Below are 25,609 nucleotides of genomic sequence, written 5' to 3'. Positions count from 1 at the left end.
TAACAGACGGTGCTCGGAGAGCACACAGGAAAGAGCGTGCGGCTCTCCCAGAAGCCTCAAGCCGGAGCGACAATCCCGCCCCACCTCTAGCACTGAAACGTAAAGATGAGGTTTATGCCAGTCTGTGAAAGGGGAGCACGAGACGCCCGGAATCTGCTTCTAGACAACACGGAGAAGAGCAGACAAACGAGTGCTGCACAGGGATCGCTGCGCTAGAGCTGGACGAGGAGGTGCACTGGCCACGACATCCGTCTGTACCGACAGATGGTTCTTTTCAGTCCCCTGATGAAGCTGAGCAACTAAATGCTAAGTGCCGGGCAGTGGCCCTGGGACAGCGAACAGGCCTGGCGATGCAGGGGCCTCGCGACCCGAACTCCCAGCCCGACCGACCGCCACATCTGCTGGCCTGCGCTGCCCCTGGGCCCCGCCCCGCCAGGAAGGCAGCGCCACCCAGACTGCTTGCTGACCGCATCTCAGGAGAACGGACTTTCTCCACAGTCTGCTGCCACCACAAGAGGCTAAACCGCGTGGTTTTAGTGTTGTCTCTACTGGCCACAAACCACGTCCACTCGTCCTTACTCTCCGGTGTTCAGCTGTAAACCATCGCATTCTTACAAATCACAAACGTGCGCCACCAACGGGAGCACGTCTGCCACTCTCTTGGGCTTGCTTACCAGCGCTATCTGCTCCGCCAGCTTGTCCTGGGGACCGTCCTGGGAGGAGGTGGCACTCTGCGCAGGGCTCTGTGGTTTCGGGGGAGCCGATGCCGCCGCCCCTGGCACCCGGGAGGAGACTGGAGATAGAGCTTTGCTGGCGGCTGAGGAGGGTCTGCTCACGGGAGAGGAGCGGGCAGGCAAGGGGCCCGGGCCCGAGCCGCTCACAGGCGCCAGGGCTGAGGTAGAAGAGGCGGGCAGAGACCGCGGGCAGGGCGGGGCAGGGTCCGCAGGTGGCCTTGTGGACGCCGCCGTCTAGCAGGCAGAGGACAAGCGGGGCAGGGTGAGGACAGGGCTCCAGGACAGGACTCACACCAGAGCACTCACACCACCAGGGACACGTGCAGCCAGGGCCACACCCCCACATGCCACAAGGAAGGCCACACACCAAACTGTCCACACAAAAACAGCATCGTTTTCTCTCCACAAAACCAAACAAGAGCTCTTTATAAAGTCTTCATGTGTTGTCTTAATGAGTGTTTTCTTTTTTTTGCTTTTTCTCTATTTTTAAATTTTTTAACTTTTAATTGTTTAAGCTTTTTCCTAATTGAAAAATACCCAGTGCTCATCCAGCATCTTTTCTCTGAAGCGCAAACTAATTCCGTGTGCCTCTCACGGCAGGCAGGCTGTAAGGGCAGAAACCCTCGTACGAGCCGGGATCCCAGACCGACTGGAACCCACGGGGCACCCCACGGGGAGGGGCCGGGGCGCAGGGCGGTGCAGCTGGAACGGGAGGGCCGAGTGCCCACTGTGGGCAGCAGGCACAGTGTCATCCCCTGGCGCAGAGAGAAGGCGCAGCGAGAACTCCCACCCTCCAAGTCACTCCGTCGTCTTCTCCCCCTGCCCCAGGGCTGGGTTGGAAACAAGCGTTTGCGGGGCCGTAGCTGCGTCCCCCACTCATCGCCCTCCGCGGCGGCATCTCCATCCCTCCACAGACCCCGCGAGAGCGACAGCCGCACACTCACTGCCCGGCCCACGACAGGGGACTCTACCAACCCCGCCCGAATCACAAGTAACACGCTCCTAAAAATTTTGTGAAGAGCTCCTCTAAAATCATTTTCCACGGCTGATCTTTTCAACAACACAGGCAGGTAAATTAACCTAAGAAAACCCGCTAAGCTGCTTTAAGTCAATGAGAGACAGTGCTAAAAAAAGAATCGCTTCCATGAAAACCTAAAGCAAGCGACGGCCTGAGGAGCTCAGCTGCCGCACGGACCTGCACGCAGGCTCCAACCTCAACCCAGGGCCCATCACAGCCCTCCAGCTACTGGCTGTTCTCGCCTCAGTTTTTTCCATCCATAAAATGGGGATAATAAAGATTTCACCTCACAGGTTTGCTAGGTAGAAAAAATAAAATAATGTCAATAAATTCTTCATCACATCGCAGCTCACAAGTGACCAGTAAGTGACAGCTAATACCGACTGTTATTCTTTTATCATTATATACTCCAGACTTTGCCTTAAATCTCAAATAATCATACAGAACTTGAACTCAAAGCCCACCGAGGAACTCCCTTGTCAGTGAGGGAGGGCGAGAGGCAAGGGGGGTTTCTGAAACGACTGCCACACGCTGACAGAGTGGAACAACGGACACAGATGATTCTCTGAGCACCCTCCCCTGCAGTGCCTGACAGGCGGCTCAGCCCAGGCTGCAGTACTTCACTGCTCTTCAGGAACCAAAACCACTTTCCGTGTATGTTCCAAAAACACACCTGGGTAAAATTAATCAGGGTGCAGGAGGGCCATTTTAAATCCCAGAAATGTGTATCAAGCCAGAGAGTAAGGACTCACACACGTTTGTCGAGCGTGTGGTAAAGCAACAGAAGGCCCCCAGCGAGGACGTCCGGCGGGTGGTGAGGAGCACGGTTCTGCACTCGGACAGAGCTGGCACCAGGCTCTCCTCACCTCACCGCCATGTGGCCTGGGGCCAGGCCCACAGTCTCTGGGCCTTCGTCTCCACACTGGTAAAATGGGCCACCTGCCTGGGAGCTACTGGGCAGACTGGAGGGATGACTGACACTTGCCTTCCACGGTGTGGGTCAGCAGGTGCAGGCTCCCTGTGCTAAGAGCAACACAGCAGCTTCCCATTATTTTAATAATGATAACTGTTATTACACCGCCAAATACAATTATGTTGCAACTACTGAATTAACCATTGTTCTAAAGCAGGGGAGTAAACTGCTAAGGAAAAAATGTACAAATACAATGTTGCGCACCACCCTGTCAAACACACAGATGGCGAGCCAACTCTGCAGACCGTTTTTCCTTCCTGTCCCACGTCTAACAAAACACCCACTGGCCAGAGTACCTGCGGCAGGGACGGAAGCTGGGCGGCCTGCACCTGCGCCTTCCCGGGCGTGGGGACATGGAGGGTCAGCTGCGCGGGCTGCGGGGGAGCAGAGGGCTGGCTGGGTGGGGGCGCCGGCACAGGCGTGTTCGGCTGCTGAGTCTTCACCGGGATGTGGAGCTGTGTCTGAGCTTCCACCGCCTGCGGCTGCTGAGCCAACTGCAACGCGGAGGGAAGGGCCGAGGCGGGGACGCTGGCCGGGGGCAGCCTCCCAGGCAGCTGCGGCGGCGGGGTGTGCAGGCTGGCAGCGTTCTGCACGGGAGGCCCCGTGGAGGGGTCGTACTGCTGCTGACTCTGTTTCTGTCCAGTGAGCTGCGCGGCCTGAGGGGTGGGGGGCATTCCTCCTGCAAAATAAGAAAAACCCCAAGAGAGCTGATTTCCAAGTGAGTCGCAAGGAAGCGCATGACATCCCAGTGACTGTCAAAGACCCATCATACACTCACATGGGAAATCAGCGTCATGTTAGATCTAATGTCACACATGAGCACACAAAAAGCAAAGAAAGGCACTTGACCTTTGCAAGTTAGCATCAAGCAAAACAAGTATCAAATAACCACAGGGTACCCCTACGACAGCAGCAATTAAGAAAAACGCAGGAGTAAAAACTGTTGAAAAGCACGATGACAATGTGATGTGTGGCTCCCATTCGAGTGACAGGAACGTGTCTCCGGGGGCTTTTCATGTAGTATTAACTGGGACTCAGAGAAATACCCCAATTTTAGAAACTTCAAGTGTACTACCTCCACTACACAAGTTTTGACACTGGTTTTTAAGATCTCTATGCACTCCACCTTCGCGTGCTGAAAGAGCCAGTTCTAACGCTAGGTCTTACCTTGTGCTGTCGGCATTAACTGCTGGAGAGGGACGCCCGCATTCACCCCCGGGTGCTGGAAAGCTGCCCCTTGAGGACCCACTTCAAGTCGAGGTCTCTTAGACTGCTCTAGAATAATTTTCAAAAAAGGTGCAGTTTGATGTAAAAATAAAATCACAAAAGTAGTAGAAAAAACATGTCTAAGTGTTTCCATAATCTTTGAACAGGGAGGCCTTTCTATGCATGAACTAAAATCCAGAAGCCATAAAGGATAAGGCTGATGGATATAATTTCTTTTCATTAAAAATTTGCCAAGATAAGAAAAACCATCATAAAAAGGCAAAGCATGAGCAGCAACCTGAGAGACGGCACCGCAACGCGTGTGGCAGAGGCTGACGTACTCGACACGCAGAGAGCACTGAACACTGAACACGGGGTTGGGCGGGGGAGGGGCGCAGGCAGGCAGGGAGGGTGCACAGCCGGCCACAGGGCAGATTCACAGACGGGCGGCACACACGGAACAACGCTGTGCGACCCTACTCAACACTAAAGAAATCCACACCAGAACAAAGATAAAACTTTTCACCCATTACATCAACAAATATTGGAAGATTTATCATACTTAATAAAATGATCAAAATGTCAGAGCAGGAATTGCTGATGGTAGTGAAATGCCCTTTTGGGGGGCAATTTAGCACCGTCAATATCCAACTGCACGTGCACTTTGACCCAGCAATTTCATTTCTAGGAGTTTTTCCTTCAGATATAATAAAAAACATGCAGAAAAAATACATGAGACTAGATGTTCAATCCTTTTCTGACTGTCACGGGAAACGGTGGCAGTAACAGACAGACACTGACACGGAGGGCACTGAGGAAGAAGGCGCACTCGCTCGGTGGAACACTACGCAGCCCTCAAGGAACGGGGCGTGTGGCTTGGAAGGATGCTTTTACGCACAGACAGAAGACCGTCTGTGAGAATGCACAAAACATTCACAGGGTGTGGGCAAGCACCAAACCAGAGGTAGACTTAAGTTACATCCTTCTGAACTGTCTGAATCATTTACATAAATAGGCATTAAGTTTGTAATCTGAAGAAAAAATTCAGTTTAAAAAATGACTTTAAAAAGCAGATTTTATATTTAATTATCATGATGACTAAAGAGCCTATACACAGAAAATCAAAACAGAGTACACCTGTTCCACTGAAAAACTTCTAACTTCTGTACACATAAACATTTACATAAATATTTTGTTCAGCTGATAATCACCAAAAGAAAAATAAACTTTCAAAGTAGTTCTTCGGCATTCGCTCTTTAGAAACACGCGGCAACTGCCCACGACAGCCCTGTGAGGAAGGACCCCTGGGCCACGTCCCCCAGGCTGCCCACGTACCTGTGGGGGGCACAGCCTGCTGCCTCTTGAATGGGTCCGTCTCCACTGCGCTTCCAACCCCTGCCACTAGGCTCCCCGCGAGGGCTTGCTGCTGGAAAAAAATGAAAAATATGCGATTACGATCATTTAAGGGCATTACAAGAATGAATATAAACTAGAACTATAATAACTACCCCAAACATTGACCTCATTCCTTTTTAATAAATGTTATCTACCCAAGGTCTTCAAATATACACATAGAATGTGTATTTATGTAGTATTTATGTATAATAAATATTGTGAAATTCTAACTTACCTCTGAAGGGGGAAAAAAGACTTATATGTAAAACATGTATTATTCTGGTTTTAATGGAATTTCAAATAAATGCAAATCTATAGTCCTTCAGAAACTAATTGGCTTTGCATGTCGAATGACAACACATGGCTAATTTGGGGAACATCAGTCTCAGTTCTAAGACAAAATCAGTCACACTGCCTAGCATAACCTCACACAAACAGAAAGGTTAAATTGCATTCCTATTGGAAAATGACACAAAAACCCCAATTAATAACAATCTAACTTGGATCTTCAAAATGATATTTCTATAATTAGCACCCTATTGATACATGGATATGTGAAATTATATATATGTTACTTAAAATGCTTGAAGTGAAAGCAGCCGATCTGAAGAGGCTACATGCTACATGATTCCAACTCCATGACATTCTGGAAAAGGCAGAGCTATGGAGACAGTAAAAAGGTCAGGGGTTGCCGGGGGCAAGGTGGGAGGAGGGAGGATGCACAGGCAGAGCACAGGCAGTCGTTAGGGTGGTGACACTGCTCTGCACGATGCTATCATGGTGGGTACATGTCATCCTACATTTGTCCAAAGCCACAGAACGCACCCCACCAGGACTGAACTCCACTGTGAAGCACAGTCTCTGGGTGATCACGATGTGTCCGTGTGGGTTCGAGCGTCACAAACACACGCTCTGGCTGGGACGCTGCTAAGGGAGGAGGCCACGCAGGTGTGCGGGCGGGCTGTGGGGGCAAGGTCTGCACCTTCCTCTCAATTCTGCTGTGAACCTAACACTGCTCTAAAAAAAATAAAATCTTTTAAAAAAGGTTTACGTGAGAAGCTGCTGGCATGTTATTTTACAAAGACAGAAACTGGCGCAGTCTTGGTCAGCACGGATTTAACCCTAACACTTTTCCGTCTGGTCACCATTCTTGCAATTACAGCAAATGCCGAGCATGGTACATCACAATCGCTAGTTGCTAAATTATTCTTTAATTAATTCCAACTACATCTACTCTACTCAGCCATTTTGAATGCAAAAAATTACAGATACCTAAACAAAGTAACTGTTGGATGAGACTGTCCTGCAGCCATACACAGCCATTACAAACCAGGCTGTGGGTTAGTCCCATGAGGAAAGGCTTAATAAGAGTTATTAAAAGGAAAAATAAGCAACCAAACAGTGTATGTAGCATGATGACACACCATTTACATTTAACAGACATGGGGGAGGAAAGAAAAGAGAAGGGGACAGAGGGATGGACAAAGAGAGGGAGGAAGGAAAGAGGAACAGTTTGAAAATAGGCAACGTGTTGTTAACAGTGGCATCTCAGGGCAGGGTTACAGGTAACATGATTCATGTGTGTGCTTCTCTAGATTTTCCAGATGTTCTATAATGAACATGCATTACTTATATAATCAAAAGAAGAGTTATTTTTTAATAAAAGAAATTGACAAAGGGTTGCAGTAATGGCCAAGTACTTCCTAGCAGACCAAATGTACTCCAGATAAAATAGAAAAAATATGAAAAGGTAGGCGGATGATACAGGAAGGGAAGTGGTAGTTCCAAGAAGAGACAGGCAGTCTCCCTGGCTTGAAGAACAAGGACAGAGAGCAGGAGACCCCACGTTCTCTCCCTGGTCTCTGCCACCTCTCTGCTGACTCCTACACCAGGCACACACCCAGTCCCAGCAAAGGCCGGGATACCGAACTGAGACCTCAGGTGCCACCTGCCAGAGGAGGGTTGGCAGTTTCAATTCAATAAAGTAAACAAGTGTTAAAGCAAAACAATCAATACTCTTTAGAAGAACACAACAGAACCCAGGGTTTCTACGTGTCTTTCACAATCGTCCAAAATCCAATTCAAAAATTACTCCAAAATACAAACAAGAGAACACGAGCCATCCTAAAAGACAATCAGTGGACACTACCCCCAAGAGGACCCCCAGACTGGAATTAGCGGACAAGGATTTCAAAGAGGCTTTAATAAGTATGCCCAAGGTCATAAGGAAAAATATATTTTTCTACAAATAAAGGACAAGAGGAAATCTTGACAGAAATATAGAAACTGTTTTTAAAGAGAGCCAAATGGAGATTCTAGAGCTGAAAAATAAAACATTTGAAATACAGAACTCATTGGAGAGGCTTAACAGCAAGCAGTGCAGGGGTGGAGAGAGACGGGGAACTGGAAAACACAGAAGAGCCGAGGGAAGGACCTGACTTCGATGCACCCCACGGCTCCCAAAAGCGGGACGTGTGGCGCTGCCATAAGGACCAGCAGTCAGATGGAAAGAACGGAACAGAGTGCCGCGAAACAGACCCAGCCTCACACAGCCACGTGATTTTCAAAAGGCTCCAAAGCAATTCGATTCCATGGGAAATGGAAAGTCTTTTCAACAAAGGATGCTGGAAAACTAGACATCCATATGAAAAACTGATGCACTGGACTTCATCAAAAGGCCTGGGAGGAAGGCCCATGCTCCCCTCTCCTCCCCCCAACTGTGGCTGGCGCTGCGGCCTCTCCCAGGGGACTTGGGAGGCGCCCGTCACACCTGCCACTGCGCCTGCCCCGTGGAAGACACGGGGACCCCTCCGGGTGCGGTGGACACCCACCTCTGGTTTTCAAAGTGACTTTGAGTTTTTTCTTATTCTGTCTTCATGAATATTTTATTGGTAAAGATACTGTTTTTAAAATGTAAACTTGATTTTAACTAAAATCCATTATTATAACTCTTTTAAAAAGAAAAATTCCTACAGCGAAAAGAGATGCTCTGATAGGAATCTAATTCTGTGTGCCCGTTTTAACAGGAACAATGTCAAAATGGAGCTTGTCCACAGAAGATTTAATCTAATTTACAAAGATTCTAGAAATTACACCAAGAAAAAGAACAGTGGAAGGAAGTAGAGATATAGTTCACAGAAAAGACAACTCTGAATGTTTGCCATCTATACATTCTGAGAAATGTGCTCAAAAAAAAAAAAAAGAAAAATGAAAAAAATTAAAAATATGTTAAAAAAGAAAAAAGTAAAAGTAGAATGTTTACCACCACAAGAGGAATACACTTATGCTATTGTCAACAGGAAAAAAAGCCAAACTCTGTAAAATAATTTTAAGGAGATTTATTCTGAACCAAATTTGAGGCTCATGACCCGGAGCCACGCCCAAGAGGCCTTGAGCAAGTGGACTCGCAGTGGCTGGTGTGTCACAGTTTGGTTTTATACATTTCAGGGAGACAGGGGTTACAGGTAAAGTCATAAATCAATATGTGGGACTCAGACATTGGTTTGGCCAGAAAAGGTGGGCCATCTTGAAGGTGGGGGGGGGCTTGCAAGTTATAGGTGAGTTTAAAGATTCTTTGGCTTGTAACTGGTTAAAGACAAGAAGCTTTGTCTAAAGGCTTGGAATGTTTTAACATAGTTGCTGTTTATCAGAGATAAGCCATCGGACATAGCTTTGTTGTGTAAACTGAGGGCCTGCAGGTTTGTCTTGCATACCCTTAGGCTTGTTAATGGGTTACAAAGGATGTCCCCAAGAAGGGAGGGGGCATGATGAGGCACCTCTGACCTCCCTCCTCCAGGCAGGCAATTTAGTTTTAGGATATTTCTTTGGCCACGAGGGGGTCCATTCAGTCTGCTGGTGGAGGGGGGGGGTGGTGAGCCTTAAAATTTTATTTTAGTTCACACTATTTTGGAGGAAGAAACTGAGACCAGCAGTAGTTAGCGGTTACTAGAAGGCAAATTTCTGCCCAATTAAAATAAACAAATAATTAAATAAACTAACTTTAATCTCGCTGGAACCACGCCCTTTGTAAGCCTGGGCACTCAGTCACTGCAAGGACAGGATGGAGTCGAGGTCCTCCCTGAATACCTGGAAAGGACACACCTCTGAGTGGAGGGGCCAGAGACCTAGGGTCTCTCTTAACTCAAGATCCTAAAAGAAGTCCTCCCACACTTAACCTTGGAAGAGGGTAACTGAGGAAAGTACAAAAAAAATTGTGCTTTGTCTTTTAAAAAGTATGTATACTTAAACAAGCCAAGATGCCATTTTATACCTATAAACTTTTAACTGTACACAGAAAGATATGAACACATATTCAACATCACTTTTATTCAGCATCACACTGGAGGCCCTTCCCAGTGCAATACAGCAAGAAAAAGAAATAAAAGGCATATAGATTAGAAGAGAAAAAATAAACATTATCTATTTGCAGACATGATTCTCTAGGCAAAAAATCGATGGAATCTACAAAAAACAATAGTTGATATAAATGTTTATTAATTAGGTCTAGTTGGTTTATAGTGTTGTTCGAGTCTCTATTTCCTTGTTGATCTTCTGCCTAGTTGTTCTATCCATAATTGAAAATAAAACATTAAAGACTTGAAAAAAAACAAACCAATAACTGGGTTAGGATCACAGAACCATAAATAATTATTTATTTTCTCTAACATTATAGTCACTGAAGAAAACTCTCCAAATCAGGATAGTTTTATAAAATATAAATAACTGTAATAATATCAGTATTATGTGTACAATAGCTGCACTCAATAATGCCACCCCAGAACCTTGTTTTTGTTTTTTTTTTTTTTTATTTTTATTTTTTGAGACAGAGTCTCGTTTTGTTGCCCGGGCTAGAGTGAGTGCCGTGGCGTCAGCCTAGCTCACAGCAACCTCAAACTCCTGGGCTTAAGCAATCCTACTGCCTCAGCCTCCCAAGTAGCTGGGACTACAGGCATGTGCCACCATGCCCGGCTAATTTTTTTTATATATATTTTTTAGTTGACCAGGTAATTTCTTTCTATTTTTAGTAGAGACGGGGTCTCGCTCTTACTGGTCTTGAACTCCTGACCTCAAGCGATCCACCCACCTTGGCCTCCCAGAGTGCTAGGATTACAGGCGTGAGCCACCTCGCCCGGCCTTACCCCAGAACCTTTTGGAAACAGAGAGAAAATATTAATAATACCTGCAATACTGAGCACTCTAGATTTATATCTAGAGTTTGATTTGCATAATTAGTTGATCATAAAAATCCTACAGTTCTTTGCGAATAACAAAACTCATCCTGAAACTATGTGTTACTCTTCTTAGAATACTTACCAGGGACGGCAAAACCACAATGACACGACTGAGACCATGTGCCTATGTCTAGCAGCAATTTTAGCTAAACGCAAAGGGATGCATGGTGAGCTCCGTGAAGGCACATGTGCCCTGACTCACCAGCGCTGCTCCTAAGAATCATTTCTAAATAGGAAAGACGCAGCCAGGATCAGAGAAATGGCTAAGTGAGTCACAGTCCTCCAGTTCCTGGCGTATTCGCAGCTGTTACACTGACTATTAAAACTGCATGAAACATAAAAGCATATTTGTTAAACAAAGTAACAAAACAAAAAAGTGTAAACACACTTGTTTCAACTGGCATATATGTAATATAATATAAAATGTCACCATGTTAGGAAGATGGAATTATGGGTAATTATTTTCTCTAACAGGAAAATGACTGAAAAAAACTCAATTCAGAATGGTTCTTTTATAAATAAATGTGCATATGTCTGTCTGTATTTTGTGTACAACAGCTCTGCTCTCAATACTACCGCCTGAAAATCTTTTGGAACTAGAAATTAATAGATATATAAAACAGAGAATTCTGAATTTATTTCTGGAATTTCACTAGTCAATATTAGTCAATTAAAAAATTCTACAATTGGCTGTAAATAATAAAACTCATACTGAGTTTTTTTTTCCCCAAAGAAAGGATATGTTTTTCATTTCAACTCTTACTTCCTTAGACATTCACCAGTATTTGCCTCAAAAATCTGTAACTCAAAATGGAGCCTCCTTGGTTTTCCTCTTTCAGTCGTATAATTTATTATGAAATATACATACAAAATAAATTATAAAAGATACGTATGTGACTTCAAAGTCATAATAAAATTAATCACAGAATTGAAATAGTAGGATATCATTCCCTGAAAAATTTATTCAACTTTTTGTTTGAAAATTTTCATAATACAATGTTGAGAAGGAAAATGGAAAAATACATACATACAATTTAAAATAATAATAATAAAGCAACCACTATGTACTGATCACATAAAATATAAAAATAAAGCATAAAAATATTACTCATGCCTTAAAAACTCCACTCACCCCTTGCCCGCTAAGGCACTCACTACCAGACTGCGTTAAGCATCTCCCTGCAGAACCCTCGTGCGCCGCTGGGGGAGTGTAAATTAACACAGCCGTTACAGAAAACAGCATTGAGGTTCCTCAAAAAATTAAAAGTAGTGTCTGGAAGAAGTGCCTGCACCCCACGTTCTTGCAGCACTATCCCAACAGCCAAGATACCGAATCCACACTGATGACCGGATAAAGAAAACGTACACATGGTATATATGCAATGGAATATTCCTCAGTCAATTAAAGAAAAGGAAATCCCGCCAATGGCACGGACAAGCCTGGAGGGCATTATGCTCAGTAAAGTGAGTGAGAGAAATACAAATGCTGCATGATATCACTCACATGTGGAATCTTAAAAAAAAAAAAAAAAAAAAGGTTGAACTCATAGAAGCAGACCAGAACAGTGGCTGCCAGGGGCTGGGGAGCAAGGAGTGGAGAGACGTTGGTCAAAGGGCACAACTTTCAGCCACAAGTTCTGGAGATGTAACGCACAGCATGGTAACCATAGTTAATAATACTGCAGTGTACATTTGGAATTTGCTAAGAGAGACCTTAACCATTCTCACCAAAAATAAGGGGAGGCACTGGATGTTACTTAACTATAGTAATCATTTCACTATATCAAATCACTTTGTACAATTTACTTACACACAGCTTTGTCAACTAAACCTCAGTAGAGCTGAAAAAAGCCATCTCCTTATAGTGTCACCACCTGTGGATTTAACGCTACCCAACCTCTGGTTTTGCTCACTAGTGACCGTGACATGAAAGGAGCCTACATCTGTTCCTCTGTAACCTCTGCCCTCCACATCATGCTGCTGAGTCACCCGCACAGATGTGCACGTGGCCAGCGACCACTCTGATCCGTCCTCCTCTGTGTGAATGCACACAGGCCACTGACCCACTCCACTGCCAAGGGACACTTTGCCTCTTTCCAGTTTGGGGCTCTCACAAACGTGCTGCTAGGAGCGTTACTACACGTGTGCTCTGGTGCACGAACACAGGAGCACGAATACCTCTAGCACGCACTGCTGGGCCAAAGGCTCACTGCTCACCTTTTCCAGATGATGCCAAGCGCTTCCAAGTAAGTGACTGAACAAACTACAGTCTCATCGAAAGTGGACGAGACCCTCATGGATCTGCATCAGCAGATTCCACCCAATTTAATTCCCAGCGATCAGGTTCGTGTCATAGTAAGTCTGAGTGGCTTCACTTGCACTGTGGAGACGGTGCCTCTTTTTCACGTGTTTATAGGCACTCCTGGCCTTCTACCGTCCCCCTGCTCTTATGCAGGTATTTATTAGTGTGGCCTATAAATGCATTAACATATTACAGTACATTACTCCAAGCAGTAACAGGAAAGATGCCCCCCTAACAAATTTTCTGACAATCTCTAACTTAAGAGTTATCTTCAATTGTATCAAACTCATTACAACAAGTGCCTAAATAACAGAATCAAATTATTATTCCCCACTAAAAGAAACCAGGCTCCTGGAAGAAAAGGGTGATTCCAGGGTTGGATCAGGGCATACAGAAGATGAACCTTAAACATCTTATGCCAGAAAGTAAGGAAGTGACAGGGACACGTCAAAAGTATACTAGAGCCAGCTTGAAGTGGCTCCAATTGGTCAATCACAGATAACGTGAGCATCAGAATAAGTACAAGAACAGTGAGGGGAGGGGGCTGGGCAGCAGACACCTGGCAAGAAGCACCAGGAAACTCCATGGTGTGGGGGAGACGGACGTCCCGACCACGCGGGTCACATGGTGTACGCACGTGTCAAAACCCAGCAGACTGCAACACTGAAGATCTCTGTAGTCCCTGTTTTCAGAATATATCTCAATGTAATGTACTTCACCATTTTTACAGATTAAAGAAGAAAAATCACTTGTCATGTCAATAGATGCAGAAATAGTATTTGACAAAATTCAATACTCATTCACGATAAATACTAGGAATCAAAGGGAATCTCCTTGACCTGAGAAAGGACAGCTGCAAAATCTGCAGCTAACATGACACTCACTGGTGAGACTAAACACTTCCCCCAAGACAGGAAGGAGGTGAGGATGTCTGTCCTCTCCACTTTTACTCAACATCACACTGGAGGCCCCTCCCAGTGCCATAAAGCAAGAAAAAGAAATAAAAGGCATATAGATTACAAAAGAAAAAATAAACCTTATCTATTTGCAGACATGATTCTCTTGGTAGAAAATCAATGGAATCTACAAAAAGCTCCTAAAACAAATGAATTTAGCAAGGTTGCAACTGTATGTCTATATACTTGCAATGAACAACTGGAAAAAAAATTTTAAGTATTATTTATAATACTATAGGAAAATAGGAATACTCAGGTATAGATCTAATAAGATATATACATGATTAGTATGCCAAAAATTACAAAATGCTGGAGAAAGAAATCAAAGAAGACCTAAATAAATGGAGAGATATACCACATTCAGGGACTGGAAGACTCAATATTTGTCAAGATATCACTTCTCCCCAAACTGGTTGACAGATTCCATGCAATCCCAATCAAAATTCCAGCAGGATGTTTTGTAGACATCAACAAGCTGATTCTAAAATTTATACGAAAAGGGAAAGGAATCAGAATGACCAAAATAATTTTGACAAAGAAGAGCAAAGTTGGAGAACTCTCACTACCTGACTTGAAAACATACCATAAAGCGCTAGTAATCGGGACAGTGTGGCACTGGCAGAAAGACAGACACACAGCTCAGTGGAAAAGAAGCGAATCCAGAAATAGAACCAAACAAATAGGATCGACTGGTTTTGACAAAGCTGCAAAGTCAATTCAACATATATAGGACGGTCTTTCCAAAAACGGTGCTTCAACAACTGAGTATTCACGTGCACATGCAAATCAATGTTCCCATGTTTGTCGTGTTATACAACACTGTGCTCAAAATGGATCATAGATCTAAATGGAAAACTATGAAGCTTCCAGAAAAAAACATAGGGGAACATCTTTGTGACTCTTTGTGACCTTGGAATGAGCAAAGAGTTTTAGATGCGATATCAAAAGCACAATCCATAAAAGAAAAAAATTGATAAACTGCACTTCACCAAAATTTAAAACTTTTGCTCTGCAAAAAATAATGTTGATAGAAGAAAAAGACAAGTCAAAGACTGGGAAAACATATTTGCAAATCATACAGCTAACAAAAAACACATCTATATCATGCAAAGAACTTTCAAATGCAACAATAATAAAACTCAATGAAAAACTGGGAGCAACATGAACACGTATTTCACCAAAGAAGATACGCAAACAGCACATGAAAAGATGTGCAACTTCATTAATCTTTAAAGACATACAAACTAAAACCACCACATACCTATCAGAGTGACTAAAAAAGAAAACTGACGATGACAAGTGCTAAAGAGGAAGCAGAACAGGCACTGCCACACCTTGCTGCTGGGAACACAAACCAGCAGCACAGGCGCTTTGGGAAAGTTTGGCAGTTTCATAACAAAGTTGAACATATACTTAAAATACAACCCAGCAATCTCACTCCTAGGTATTTACCTAACTGAAACGAATGGCTGTGTTCACACAAAAAACTACATGTGAACATTCCTAGCAGCTTTATTCGTAAGTTCCCCAAACAGAAAACAACCCAAACATCACTAAAAGGCTGAATGGATAAACAAACTGGGGTCCATTCACACAACAGGATATCGCTCAGCAACAAAAGGAACTATCGGTACATTCAACAAAGTGGACAAACCTCCAGTGCATTCTGCTAAGTCAAAGAAGCCATACCGAGGTAACACACACTTGATGACACTTGCTTATTCCAGAAGTGGCAAAGTCACAGGGACGGAGAACGGGGGTGGGGTGGTGTGACTAAAGACAGGCAGCAAGAGGGAATTTTGGGGGGCTGATAGAACTGTTTCCTGTGATGGTGGCTACACAACCCTATGGATTTGTCAAAACTTATAAAAGTATAGGCCAAAAAAGAGTGAATTTTACTGAAAGTAAACCAAATAAGTTTAAATAAATATAAGCAAATACTGATAGTGACATATTATTGAAATAAGAATCCATACATGAATGAATATAAAAATGGAACAAAAAAGGTTAAGATCATTACAATAGATACCAATCAATAAATGCAGAAGGATGACAGAGTTAGAAAATCTGTTTTGGAATCTTTACAGTAATAACTGATTCAGGCACGATTCATCAACAGATGCTAGAATTAGGGGGTCGAAGTTTAAAGATACAGGATATTTACATAGTCTCAAAGTATCTTCCCCAAATTGGTCACTGTTTACAAAAGGAAAAATAACTAAATTTCCACTGCACAAGCCTGGTAGAAACCGGCTTAAGCAAGTGGTCAAAGTTAACATTACCAGTTATGGGACAAAATGACACCATGGCCTCCTGATACGATGTTCTGAGATGGACACATTGTCACTTCTGTGTTATTCTTCTCAAAAGTACGTGATCCCAACATGGCACAAGAAAACATCAGACAATCCCCTATCGAAGGAAATTCTACAGAACAACTGGTCTGACCCTTCAAAAATGTCAAGGTCATGAAAGACTGAGAAATAGGCCCGGATTCAAGAAGACCAGAGGGGCATGAAACTAAACACAGTGGGTGACCATGGACTGGGTCTTGGACTGGGGGAAACGCTATAAAGGACATCATCGGGTCAAAGACAAAATTTGAATATAAACTGTGGATTAGAATATATTACCATATTACAGTAAAACTTCCTAATTTTGATCCCTGTACTGCAGGTAGGTAAGACACCACCCTCACCTGCTGTGTGTTGATGTATCTGGGATAAAGGGGTATGATGTGATGTCATGTATTTACACCAGAGAGAATGAAAATAATGCAAATGGGGCACAAAGCTGAGTTGGTAAATTTGGGTGAAGGGTATAAGGGGAGTTTTTAACATAATTATTGCAACTTTTATGTACATTTGAAATTATATCAAAATTAAAAACAAAAAAACCCATAAGGATGAAACTTTCAGAACCCAGCACAATTTATTTCAAAGCTAGTAGAATTTGACCTATACTTTTAAATTCTTGGCATTACTGATGTACACTGAGCGATTCTGAAAAAAAATTAAGAACATGGTTTGCATTCACTTATCCATTTAGAAACCGATGGTCCTAGCGATTTCAGGAGTGTATTTCACCTCAGTATTTCCTCTAGCTATGGAAAATACCAAGTTATCATTGGCTTAAATCGTTTTTTGTTCTGTTTTGCACTGTTCTCAATATACAGATAAAAGACACAAGAAGGAACCAACATTTACAACACAGACACGAGGAACCCCGAGCACACATCCAACAGGACTTTAAGCATTAGATGACATGCATGCTAAAAGCTACCAGCGCACTGCAAGTACATGAAAACAAAATGCACTAAGATCTGTGTTGTCATTTACTCATGCAATTTAACTTTGCAATTTTATATGCAGGAAGACTTTTTTACTATTTAAAAATAAGGAATGGGCTCTGGAAAAAAAAATGCTGAAGAGCAAGTAGTAAATCGAAGGTTAAAATATCTGGATGAAGGAAAAGTTTGGGATGAAACTACATTTGAGAACCACGGACAAGTACCTGAAACGGTTGCTGCTGGGATGAAAAAGCAGCAGAAACCTTTGGCGGAAGCTGGGTTGCTATAGCAACGGGGGTCCCAGTCTGCCCATCCTTTCCTGTCACAACCTTTACCTGAGAGGAAATATTTTGAGAAAAAAAGGCAACATAATTTTTAAGACTGCTCAAAATTTTGTTAGAATTTTATTGCTGATAGCTGACTGCTGTTTGGTGTTTAAAAACGGAATGTGGCTGCATCAAATCCTGTGAAAGGACACTGAGCTGACAGAGTCCTAACACGACCTGACTCAGCTGCGAATCTCTCGGGAACTCCAATTTACGTCAAAGTGCAATAGCCCTGGACTCGGCTGCTTCAAGTATTTAAAATGGGAATGGCAGACAGGCTTCAAGCACACTTCACAGGCAGCGCACGACAGCCCTCGGCCGTGTGCAGGGTCAGATAAAGGTCTGTTTCGGCAGGGGGTTGCGAGGACTTACTCTTCTCTGTGAGCACAGATGAGGGGGCTGAGCTTACAGACAACATTGGTGTGACAAACAGAATAGCATTTTTCTATTTCAGGACAATAGGAATGAAATCTTCAAAATAATCATATGCACATTCTGAAAAACAAAAACGGTCCATCCTGGAAAGGATGCTAAGAAAACACAAATGGCCAAGCCAGACAGATATATTCGTAACTGTCACTGAGGACTGCTTGAGCAGAGAGACCAGCTTTTGTTCACCAAAAGCTGATTTCTTTGCAGAAGAGCTGACAAAGATTCATTTTAGCTACATTGTTAAACAAAGTAAGCTCCACTGACAAAGTATACACTACACGACACAGAGGCACAAAATACAGTGCACCACAGTACAACTCATCACTGCCCTGATTTTTAGGAAGTGCAAATAAAAGGATCTTGGGTATGGAGAAACCTCAGGGGACTGATTATGCACCCATTCCAGGCACCCAAAAAGTACACTGTCTAAAAAGGATCCCATCTGAAATACCACTCAATAGGTATTTGCAAGTTTAAAATGTAATCTCAAAACTAAGACATCTAAAAATTGAAAACATTCTCATAGTTTTTTGCCATAACTGTATTTTAATCATGAAGATTTCATACAAATATATCTAGCGGTTTATAATTATGGCTGGCATATTATAAAAAGCTGGTGATTTAAAAAATAAATCTGTTTGAAAACTGTGTTGGTATTATTTTTATGCAGAGACCTATACTAGTAAAATGTGACACTGGGGAAACCGGCCGAAAGGCGCTAAGCCTCACGTGTGGGGCTTCGGCCCAGGCAGGGCTCGAACGTCGGCCTGCTGCAGCATCACCAGCGCCCACAGGCGCAGACGCGGGAGAGCCTGGCCAGGCCGGCGGAGCTCGCTGCAGCCGAGAGGAGCCCTCGGTTCTCAAGGCAAACCTGGGTGCTGAACGAGCACGAATCGCAGCACCGGTCTGCTCCTGCGACACACGGCTGTGCTCAGCAGCTCCTCCCCTCCACGAGGGAAGAAAGCACAAGACAGTCTTCAGTTTTACTCATGAATCAAACCCTTATAACACCAAAACCTTAAAAATACCCCAAGTTCACAAGTTACTTTTTAATTTACTGTTACAGAGACTCCAATTTGCTTCATGCAGGTCTTCTAAGTCATCAAACTACTGTTTCTTACCTCATCATTGATGACCTCAGACTTTTCTTCCTCCTCTTCCTCCTCCTCCTCCTCCTCCTCCTCTTCGATGTCCAAATCATTCTGCCTAAGATAGGCTTGTAACGGGGCATAATGTTTCTTCTTGAAAGCTAAGAAATCCATCATATTCCCTTGAAGATGCTGCAGGAAAAACAGTTCGATCAAGTATTCCTTGAAGACCTCCTTCAGAGCCTCCATCTCTCTGTAGTGGTAATCCAGGCACTGCTTCCTCATCTGCGCCATCTCCTGAGAAGCTGGTGGGATCTCCTCCAACTTCTTGGGGGCCTTCCTCACTCCGGCACTCCCCGAGGACGACAGTGGAAGGCTGGAAAGGCCTGGGGGCATGGTGGTCCTGGAAGGACTGGTGGGCGGGGGCGGGGACGTCATCCCGAACCCAGACGTGCCCCCGACTCCCGGAAGCAGCACGCCGGGGGTCCTGTCGAAGCCCAGCGGTCTGGCCAGCGGCTGCCCCTGCAGCACCTGCTGCTGCTGGATCAGCTGCCCCTGGATGATGCTGCTGATCTGGGGGGGCAAGCTGGCCGTGGCGATGTGGCCCGAGCCCGCCAGGGGCTGCAGCCCGGCCCCACCAGCGGCCGCAGGGCTCTGGGGTCCCAGGTGGTGGATGGTGCCACCCGGCTGTGCGTGAGGCTGTGACAGTCTCCGCTCTCGCGCCGCCATGGGGGTTCCCGCGTGCTGGAGCTGCACCTGGGCTCCCTGGGCAATCTGGGTGAGTCCCGAGCCCTCCTGAAACACGAAGTGTCCCCCACTGGACGGGCTCAAGCTGATCTGTCTCACGAGCACGCTGGCGTCCACGAACCCTCCCGTGGGACTGCTGCTGCAGATGCCCAGCCCGGGGCCGGGGGCGCCCGCGCGCACGCTCGGCAGGGCCTGTCCCGGCCCCGGGCTGGGCTGCGTGGGGCTCTGCGTCTGGACCTGCTGGGACAGGGGTGAAGTGACTTGAATGTACGACGGAGACCCATGCTCAAACCGTCTCGGCTGCGCACTGAACTGGAACCCTGGGGAGGTGGGGCTGGGGAGCGGCAGAGGGGCCAGTGTGATCTGCTGGTTTCCTGCGACGACGGGGCCCACGCTCTGCAGGGTGATGTTCACGTTCTGCCCAGCCACGGGACTGCGACTCATCAGCTGCTGGATCTGGTACCCGGGGGACTGGGGTGCAGAGGGGCTGGCCGAGGGGGCGAAGGGTGTGGCAGGGGACGGGGGTAGATTTGGGTGGGCCGGCTGCTCCTCTCCCTCACTGCCGGCGAAGGTCCTGGGCCTCTGCAGCTGGTGCTGGACATTCTGAGGGCCACTGCCATGGTGCATTGTTGCCTCCCTTTTTTATCCAATGGGATATTCTCCTAAAAACCAAAATTAAAACCAAGTTACTTAAAGGCAGATATAATCGCTAGACGACCACTTAGCACGATTACCATCTAATGGCACTGAAAAAGCGCCGTGAAGCCAGTTCCCACCAGCATCTGAGTCAAACGCCAGAGCGTCTTATCGACTCACACCAAACGAAGCCGGGAAGGTTACTGGAGACACCTCCGTCCGTACAGACAGAAAGCCTGCCTCCTCAGTCACTGCTGCGCCGCCGGCCTAGGACACGGCCTGGCAGGGCGGGCGGGTGAGCCAAACCAGCCGCTGCAGGACGTCCTGAGCATCACTGGTGACGGCTAATCTGTGCGGGCCGAGCCTCGTCCCTGGAGTCCCCACACACCGCCAGTGACACAGACACTGCTCCTGCCCCACTTGAGGGGTCAGGAGCCTGAGCCACAGAGCAGGGTCTGAAACCAGACCCACATTCTGGACCAGGAGGCCCTTCCCTGGCCCCTCTGCAGCAGAGCCTTCTGTCTGCCTCTCTGGTGCAGGGATGGCTTCCTGCCCACTGCCACCCGGCGCCCAGCAGGCATTCGCGACTACTGCTGCGTGGAGGTGGGCAGGGCTGCCTCGCCAGAAGCGAACGCCCGAGCCTCCCTCGCTGGCAGTTCTCACCAACGTCCAGGCTTTGAGCCTATGCCACTGCGGAGAGTGGAGAGAGGAGGGCTGAGACAGTCCTTGCCCCAAGAGGCTGCCGGCCTATGCCCGGAGCTGGGATAAAACATGAAATGAAGTCCTGGAGCAGAAGGCAGGGAATGGCCTCAGACCTCAATGTTCTAAACAAGAGCACAGGAAAAGGAGAAACTTCCAGAAGAAGGTCTCAAAGGCAGAGAGAAGAGAAACGACCAGGGCCTGGCTCTCACTGGGAGAGTGCCCTTCAGGGGTCTGCAAACTCCCTGGGAGGTCGCAGCACGATTTCAAAGAAGCTCTTAACTCAAACCCTGCTTAGCACACGTGGACAACAGACAGGGGTGGGCGAGTGGAAGGGACCCCTGCGGAAAGTGAGCGCCCAGGACAGCGCGGCGTGAGGCCAGGTCAGACCTGGGCGAGAAGCACAGTGTCTGCAGGGAGGGGAGGCGCTGGAGGCTGAGGACAACCACCACTGCAGCCCCCTCCATCTGCTGTCCCCACTGTGGCCAGCACGAAGTCGTGCAAACGCAATGGCACCAACACTGGCTCAGGGCCAGGGCTCCAAGAAAAGGGGGACAATGTCCCTTGCGAACAGTGCAGCTGCTGCTCAGATCCAGCTGATTTCTACCATAAAGGAGCAAAAACCCCATTCAGGTTTTCTAGAGAAGCAGACGGAGAAAACAGCACAACTTAGCACCTGGCCAGCAGGCTGGATGCCACACCACCCCAATGTTCCAGTCCACACTGAGTCCCACTGCGGACACCAGCCCGTCACTGAGACACACCCAGCTGCCTGTCTCCTTGGGGCTCCTCCCACCCCGATTCTGGCGCCTGCGGGGACAGGGATGGAAGCCTCTTCCTGTTCCCTCCAAGACAAGGAGCAGCTCCTTTTTGTCGCAAGGGCATCATTGGTTGTCTCTATGAGAAATGGACAAGGGGTAAAAAAATCATGAACCTAAAGAAGTTACAAAACTTCCAAGGCTCTTACAGTCCTGGCTGAAATACAAGTACACGTGAAATCAAAAACTACAGAATTTATCAATGCACAAGTATATTTCTGACATTAACATATAAGTGCATATTTAAACTGGCAGGACAAAGGCATGTTCTGCTCGGATGGTCAGTCTCCGAACATAGAGTCAGAAGACAAGGGGCAAAGCCACAGCAAAAAGATGTTAAGGGGAAATAGAAGACCACAGAGAGGAGCAGCTTTAATTGCAAACCCATGTACACACACACACACACCCGCAGAGGGTGGGGGGTGCCGTGCGGCAAACACCAGGTGTGGAGACTCTTAGCTACGTTCATTACTTTCAAAACAAGCTTTTGATCCTGATCTTTTTAAACAAGCATTATGACAGGAGATCAGGGTGTAACCGGCACAAAGATAGAATTAACATTTGCAGGCTATATTCAGGGTTATTTCCTTAGAACACATTCCTAGAGGCCTGGCACGGTGGCTCACGCCTGTAATCCTAGCACTCTGGAAGACCGAGGCAGGAGGATAACTTGAGGTCAGGAGTTCGAGACCAGCCTGAGCAAGAGCAAAACCCCGTTTCTACAAAAACAAAAAGAAGAAGAAGAAGAAAGAAAAGAAATATTAAAAAAAATAAAAAAAAAACCTCAAAATTTAAAACCAAATATCTTGGAAGATATTTGAAGTAATTGTGACAAAGAGCTATTACCAGTACTATAAAAAGCAAAGCACTCACACAAACTGATAAGGAAAACACTAAAATCCTAGCATAAAAATGAATTAAAGACAAAAAGAAAGAGTTCACAAAAGAAAAACATCTACTTAACCAACTTAGAGGAAAATGACCAGCCTTGCTACTAAAAAATGCAATACAGACTAAAATAAACATTTCCCCAGACCCACGTAGCCAAGATACTAAATCAGACAACTGGTACTGACACTGCTGCAGGGAATCGGGGAGCAATCTGGAAAGACCTAGGAAGATTTCCAAGGGGTTCATAACCCAAAAACTGCCCAGAGGGCGTGGACCACTACAGACAGTGGTGGGAGAGTGGAAGGAACCATCTGACCCCATAACCTTTGACCTAGTCATCTTACTTCTGGAAATCTATCCTAAGGAAATTAACTAACTTAAAAAAATGGGCATAAAAAATACTCATTGGAGAATAGTACAATAAAAATGGAAAGCATAACCAGAAATACCCAATGTTCAAATTCTAGATGGAAAATACGTAACAAAAACAGAAAGAAGTATGCAGATATATTATTATGCAAAAAAAAGCAGAATACCAATTGTACAACATAATCACTGTTAAAAATATAAATAGGGCTGGGAACGGTGGCTCACGCCTGTAATCCTAGCACTCTGGGAGGCCGAGGTGGGAGGATCGCCCGAGGTCAGGAGTTCGAGACCAGCCTGAGCAAGAGTGAGACCTTGTCTCTACTAAAAGTAGAAAAAAATTAGATGGACAGCTAAAATATATATAGAAAAAAATTGAGCCGGGCATGGTGGTGCATCCCTGTAGTCCCAGCTACTCGGGAGGCTGAGGCAGGAGGATCGCTTGAGCCCAGGAGTTGGAGGTTGCTGTGAGCGAGGCTGACGCCACTGTACTCTAGCCTGGGCAACAGTGCGAGCCTCTGTCATACACACACACACACAAAGATCAGGACAAGAGGAAATGGTGACAGATGAAAAACCCTTTCCAATCCTGGTACAAAAGGAAGCTAAGACCTCAACAGGGCAGCTGGAAGAGCACGCAGGGTCAAGGGCAGGTTTGTGCATGGATGAGAACGCTCTGGAGAGAGGACAAACCGAGGCCAAGACGGAAGAGACCCACAGAGACCAACGCCCCAGGACGGCACCTCGCCCGAGGGTGAACAGGCGACGCTTCCCAGGCGCGGCAGGTGTTAACGGAGAGGTGGTAACGCCTGTGATCTTGCTAACTGTGTTTTTAAAGTACACAAAATTACCTAATATGGTCCCAATTATACTTCAAAAATTACGCGGACAGAAAGAACAAGGGGCCAGGAGGACAGTGGTGACCGTGCTTATCTCTGGGTGACACAATGATCCAGACTTCTTAAAACCCACGTTTGTTCACTGCTGCCATCCCAAGCGTGCGCACCCCACCGAGAAACTGCAAACACCCCTTTATTCCGTAAAACACCAGCAACTACCCAGGAAGCCCGTCCCCGACGCAGAGAGAAGCCCTACGAACGTCCTGGCGCTGCTTTTCTCTCAGGACGCGGACGCCCGAGGGAAAGTGCCCGGCGGCCGCAGCCGGGTCTGTGCCCCCGGGCGGCCCGCACGCCCGCAGCTGCCGCGCGACGACCGAGCGGCGGCGACTTCCTTCCGCTCCGCCGAGCTCGGTCGGAAGGTCGAGAGGGTCCCGGGCGCTCCCGGGACGACGAGGGAGGCGCCGGGTCCGCGAGGGCGCCAGGCCCGGGGGAGCGCCCCCGGCGGCGCGACGGACCCGCCCAGCAACGGCCGCGGAAGCGACTCCCGCCGCCCCCGGGCGCCCGACCAGCCGCCGCGGCTCGGAACCAAACGGCGGGCGAGCGCCGCCCCCGACCACCGGCCCCGGCCCCGGCCTCCGACTCCGGCGCGGGGCGCTCGGCAGCCGCCCCCCGGCCCGCCCGGCCGCGCACAAAGCCGCCGCGGCCTGGTCCCCACGCGGCGCGCCGGGCCGGCGGGCGGGGGTCCGGGCTGCGGACCGTGCGCCCCGGCGCGCCCGCCCCGCGCCCCGCTTCCCGCCGGCCCGCGGCGCCCCCCACTCACCCCGGGCCTCGGGCCGCGCTCGGCCGCGTCGGGAGGGCGGCGGGCTCCAGCGGCGCCGCGGCGGCTCGGCGCATCCGGGACCGCGCGCAGGAAGCGGCCGCGCTACGGCGAGCCGGAGGGGACGCGCGCCGCCCGTTCGCAGCTGCGCCTTCGCGCCCGGAGCGCCCGAGCTGCCGCGCCGCCCCTGGCCGCACGAGGGCGCCGGAGGACCGCGGGGGCGGATCGCCGCGGACCGTGGGGAGGCCACGCCGCGCGCGGAGACCGAGACGCGCAGTCGGCCCCGGGGTGGCCCGCACCGCGGCTGGATGGGCCTTCAGACCGAGACGACGCAGCCTGTCACGGGAGAACCGAAAGATGCCGGTAACGGGCTGCTTTTCGCCATGGAAGCGATTTACGAGTCCTGCCTGTCGCGGGTGGAACTAGCCTGAAACCCGCCGCGCCGCGTCCCCCGCACGCTCCCGGCCCGTGGCCCTGCAGCGCTCGAACCCACAGCCCAGGGCGCCCTCGTCCGCCGCCGCCGGCTCCAGCGAGCCGCTTCCTGTTTCAAGGTTTCCGCCACGCCCTCCCTCAGGCCAGTGTCCTCCCGACCGGCTCTGCCACCCAGTCCCTCGCACAGGGGCACAGGGCCGTCCCCACTGCCCGCCCCCACGCACGTGCGCGCACGCGAGCACAGCACACGCTTCCCCACCCGCGGCTCCCGCGGCTCCCGCGGCGCCGTGCCCGTTGCCTGCCCGCCTCCCGCTGCCCTCGTCCTTGCTAACAGAACGTGCACTTTGCGCCCCGTGTCACTCTGTGCCACTTCTAAAGCAGCACCTCCCAGCCTCCCTTGCAGCTGGAGATGGC

At 47.7% G+C, this 25,609-nt stretch overlaps 1 protein-coding gene across 5 annotated transcripts in view; it reads right to left on the bottom strand.

Moving 5' to 3' along the window:
- EP400 (E1A binding protein p400) overlaps positions 1 to 24,831 on the bottom strand; it is a 98,889-nt gene extending 74,058 nt beyond the window's left edge. For 2 of the 5 annotated variants that reach the window (XM_045535156.1, XM_045535160.1), the window contains exons 1-6: positions 24,767 to 24,831; positions 18,984 to 20,359; positions 5,267 to 5,357; positions 3,893 to 4,000; positions 3,022 to 3,404; positions 675 to 968 (exon numbers count right to left, since the gene is read on the bottom strand). In XM_045535156.1, coding sequence (XP_045391112.1) covers positions 675 to 968; positions 3,022 to 3,404; positions 3,893 to 4,000; positions 5,267 to 5,357; positions 18,984 to 20,324 — 2,217 coding nt within the window. In that variant the 5' untranslated portion in view covers positions 20,325 to 20,359; positions 24,767 to 24,831. The remainder of the gene's footprint in view (positions 1 to 674; positions 969 to 3,021; positions 3,405 to 3,892; positions 4,001 to 5,266; positions 5,358 to 18,983; positions 20,360 to 24,766) is intronic. The other 3 variants (XM_045535159.1, XM_045535161.1, XM_045535158.1) reach the window with 2 other exon arrangements.
- Positions 24,832 to 25,609: the final 778 nt, after the last annotated feature.

The sequence above is a fragment of the Lemur catta genome, chromosome 21, assembly GCF_020740605.2.
Source record: "Lemur catta isolate mLemCat1 chromosome 21, mLemCat1.pri, whole genome shotgun sequence".
Classification (NCBI taxonomy): Eukaryota; Metazoa; Chordata; class Mammalia; order Primates; family Lemuridae; genus Lemur; species Lemur catta.
This window is presented reverse-complemented; position numbering and strand designations above follow the sequence as displayed.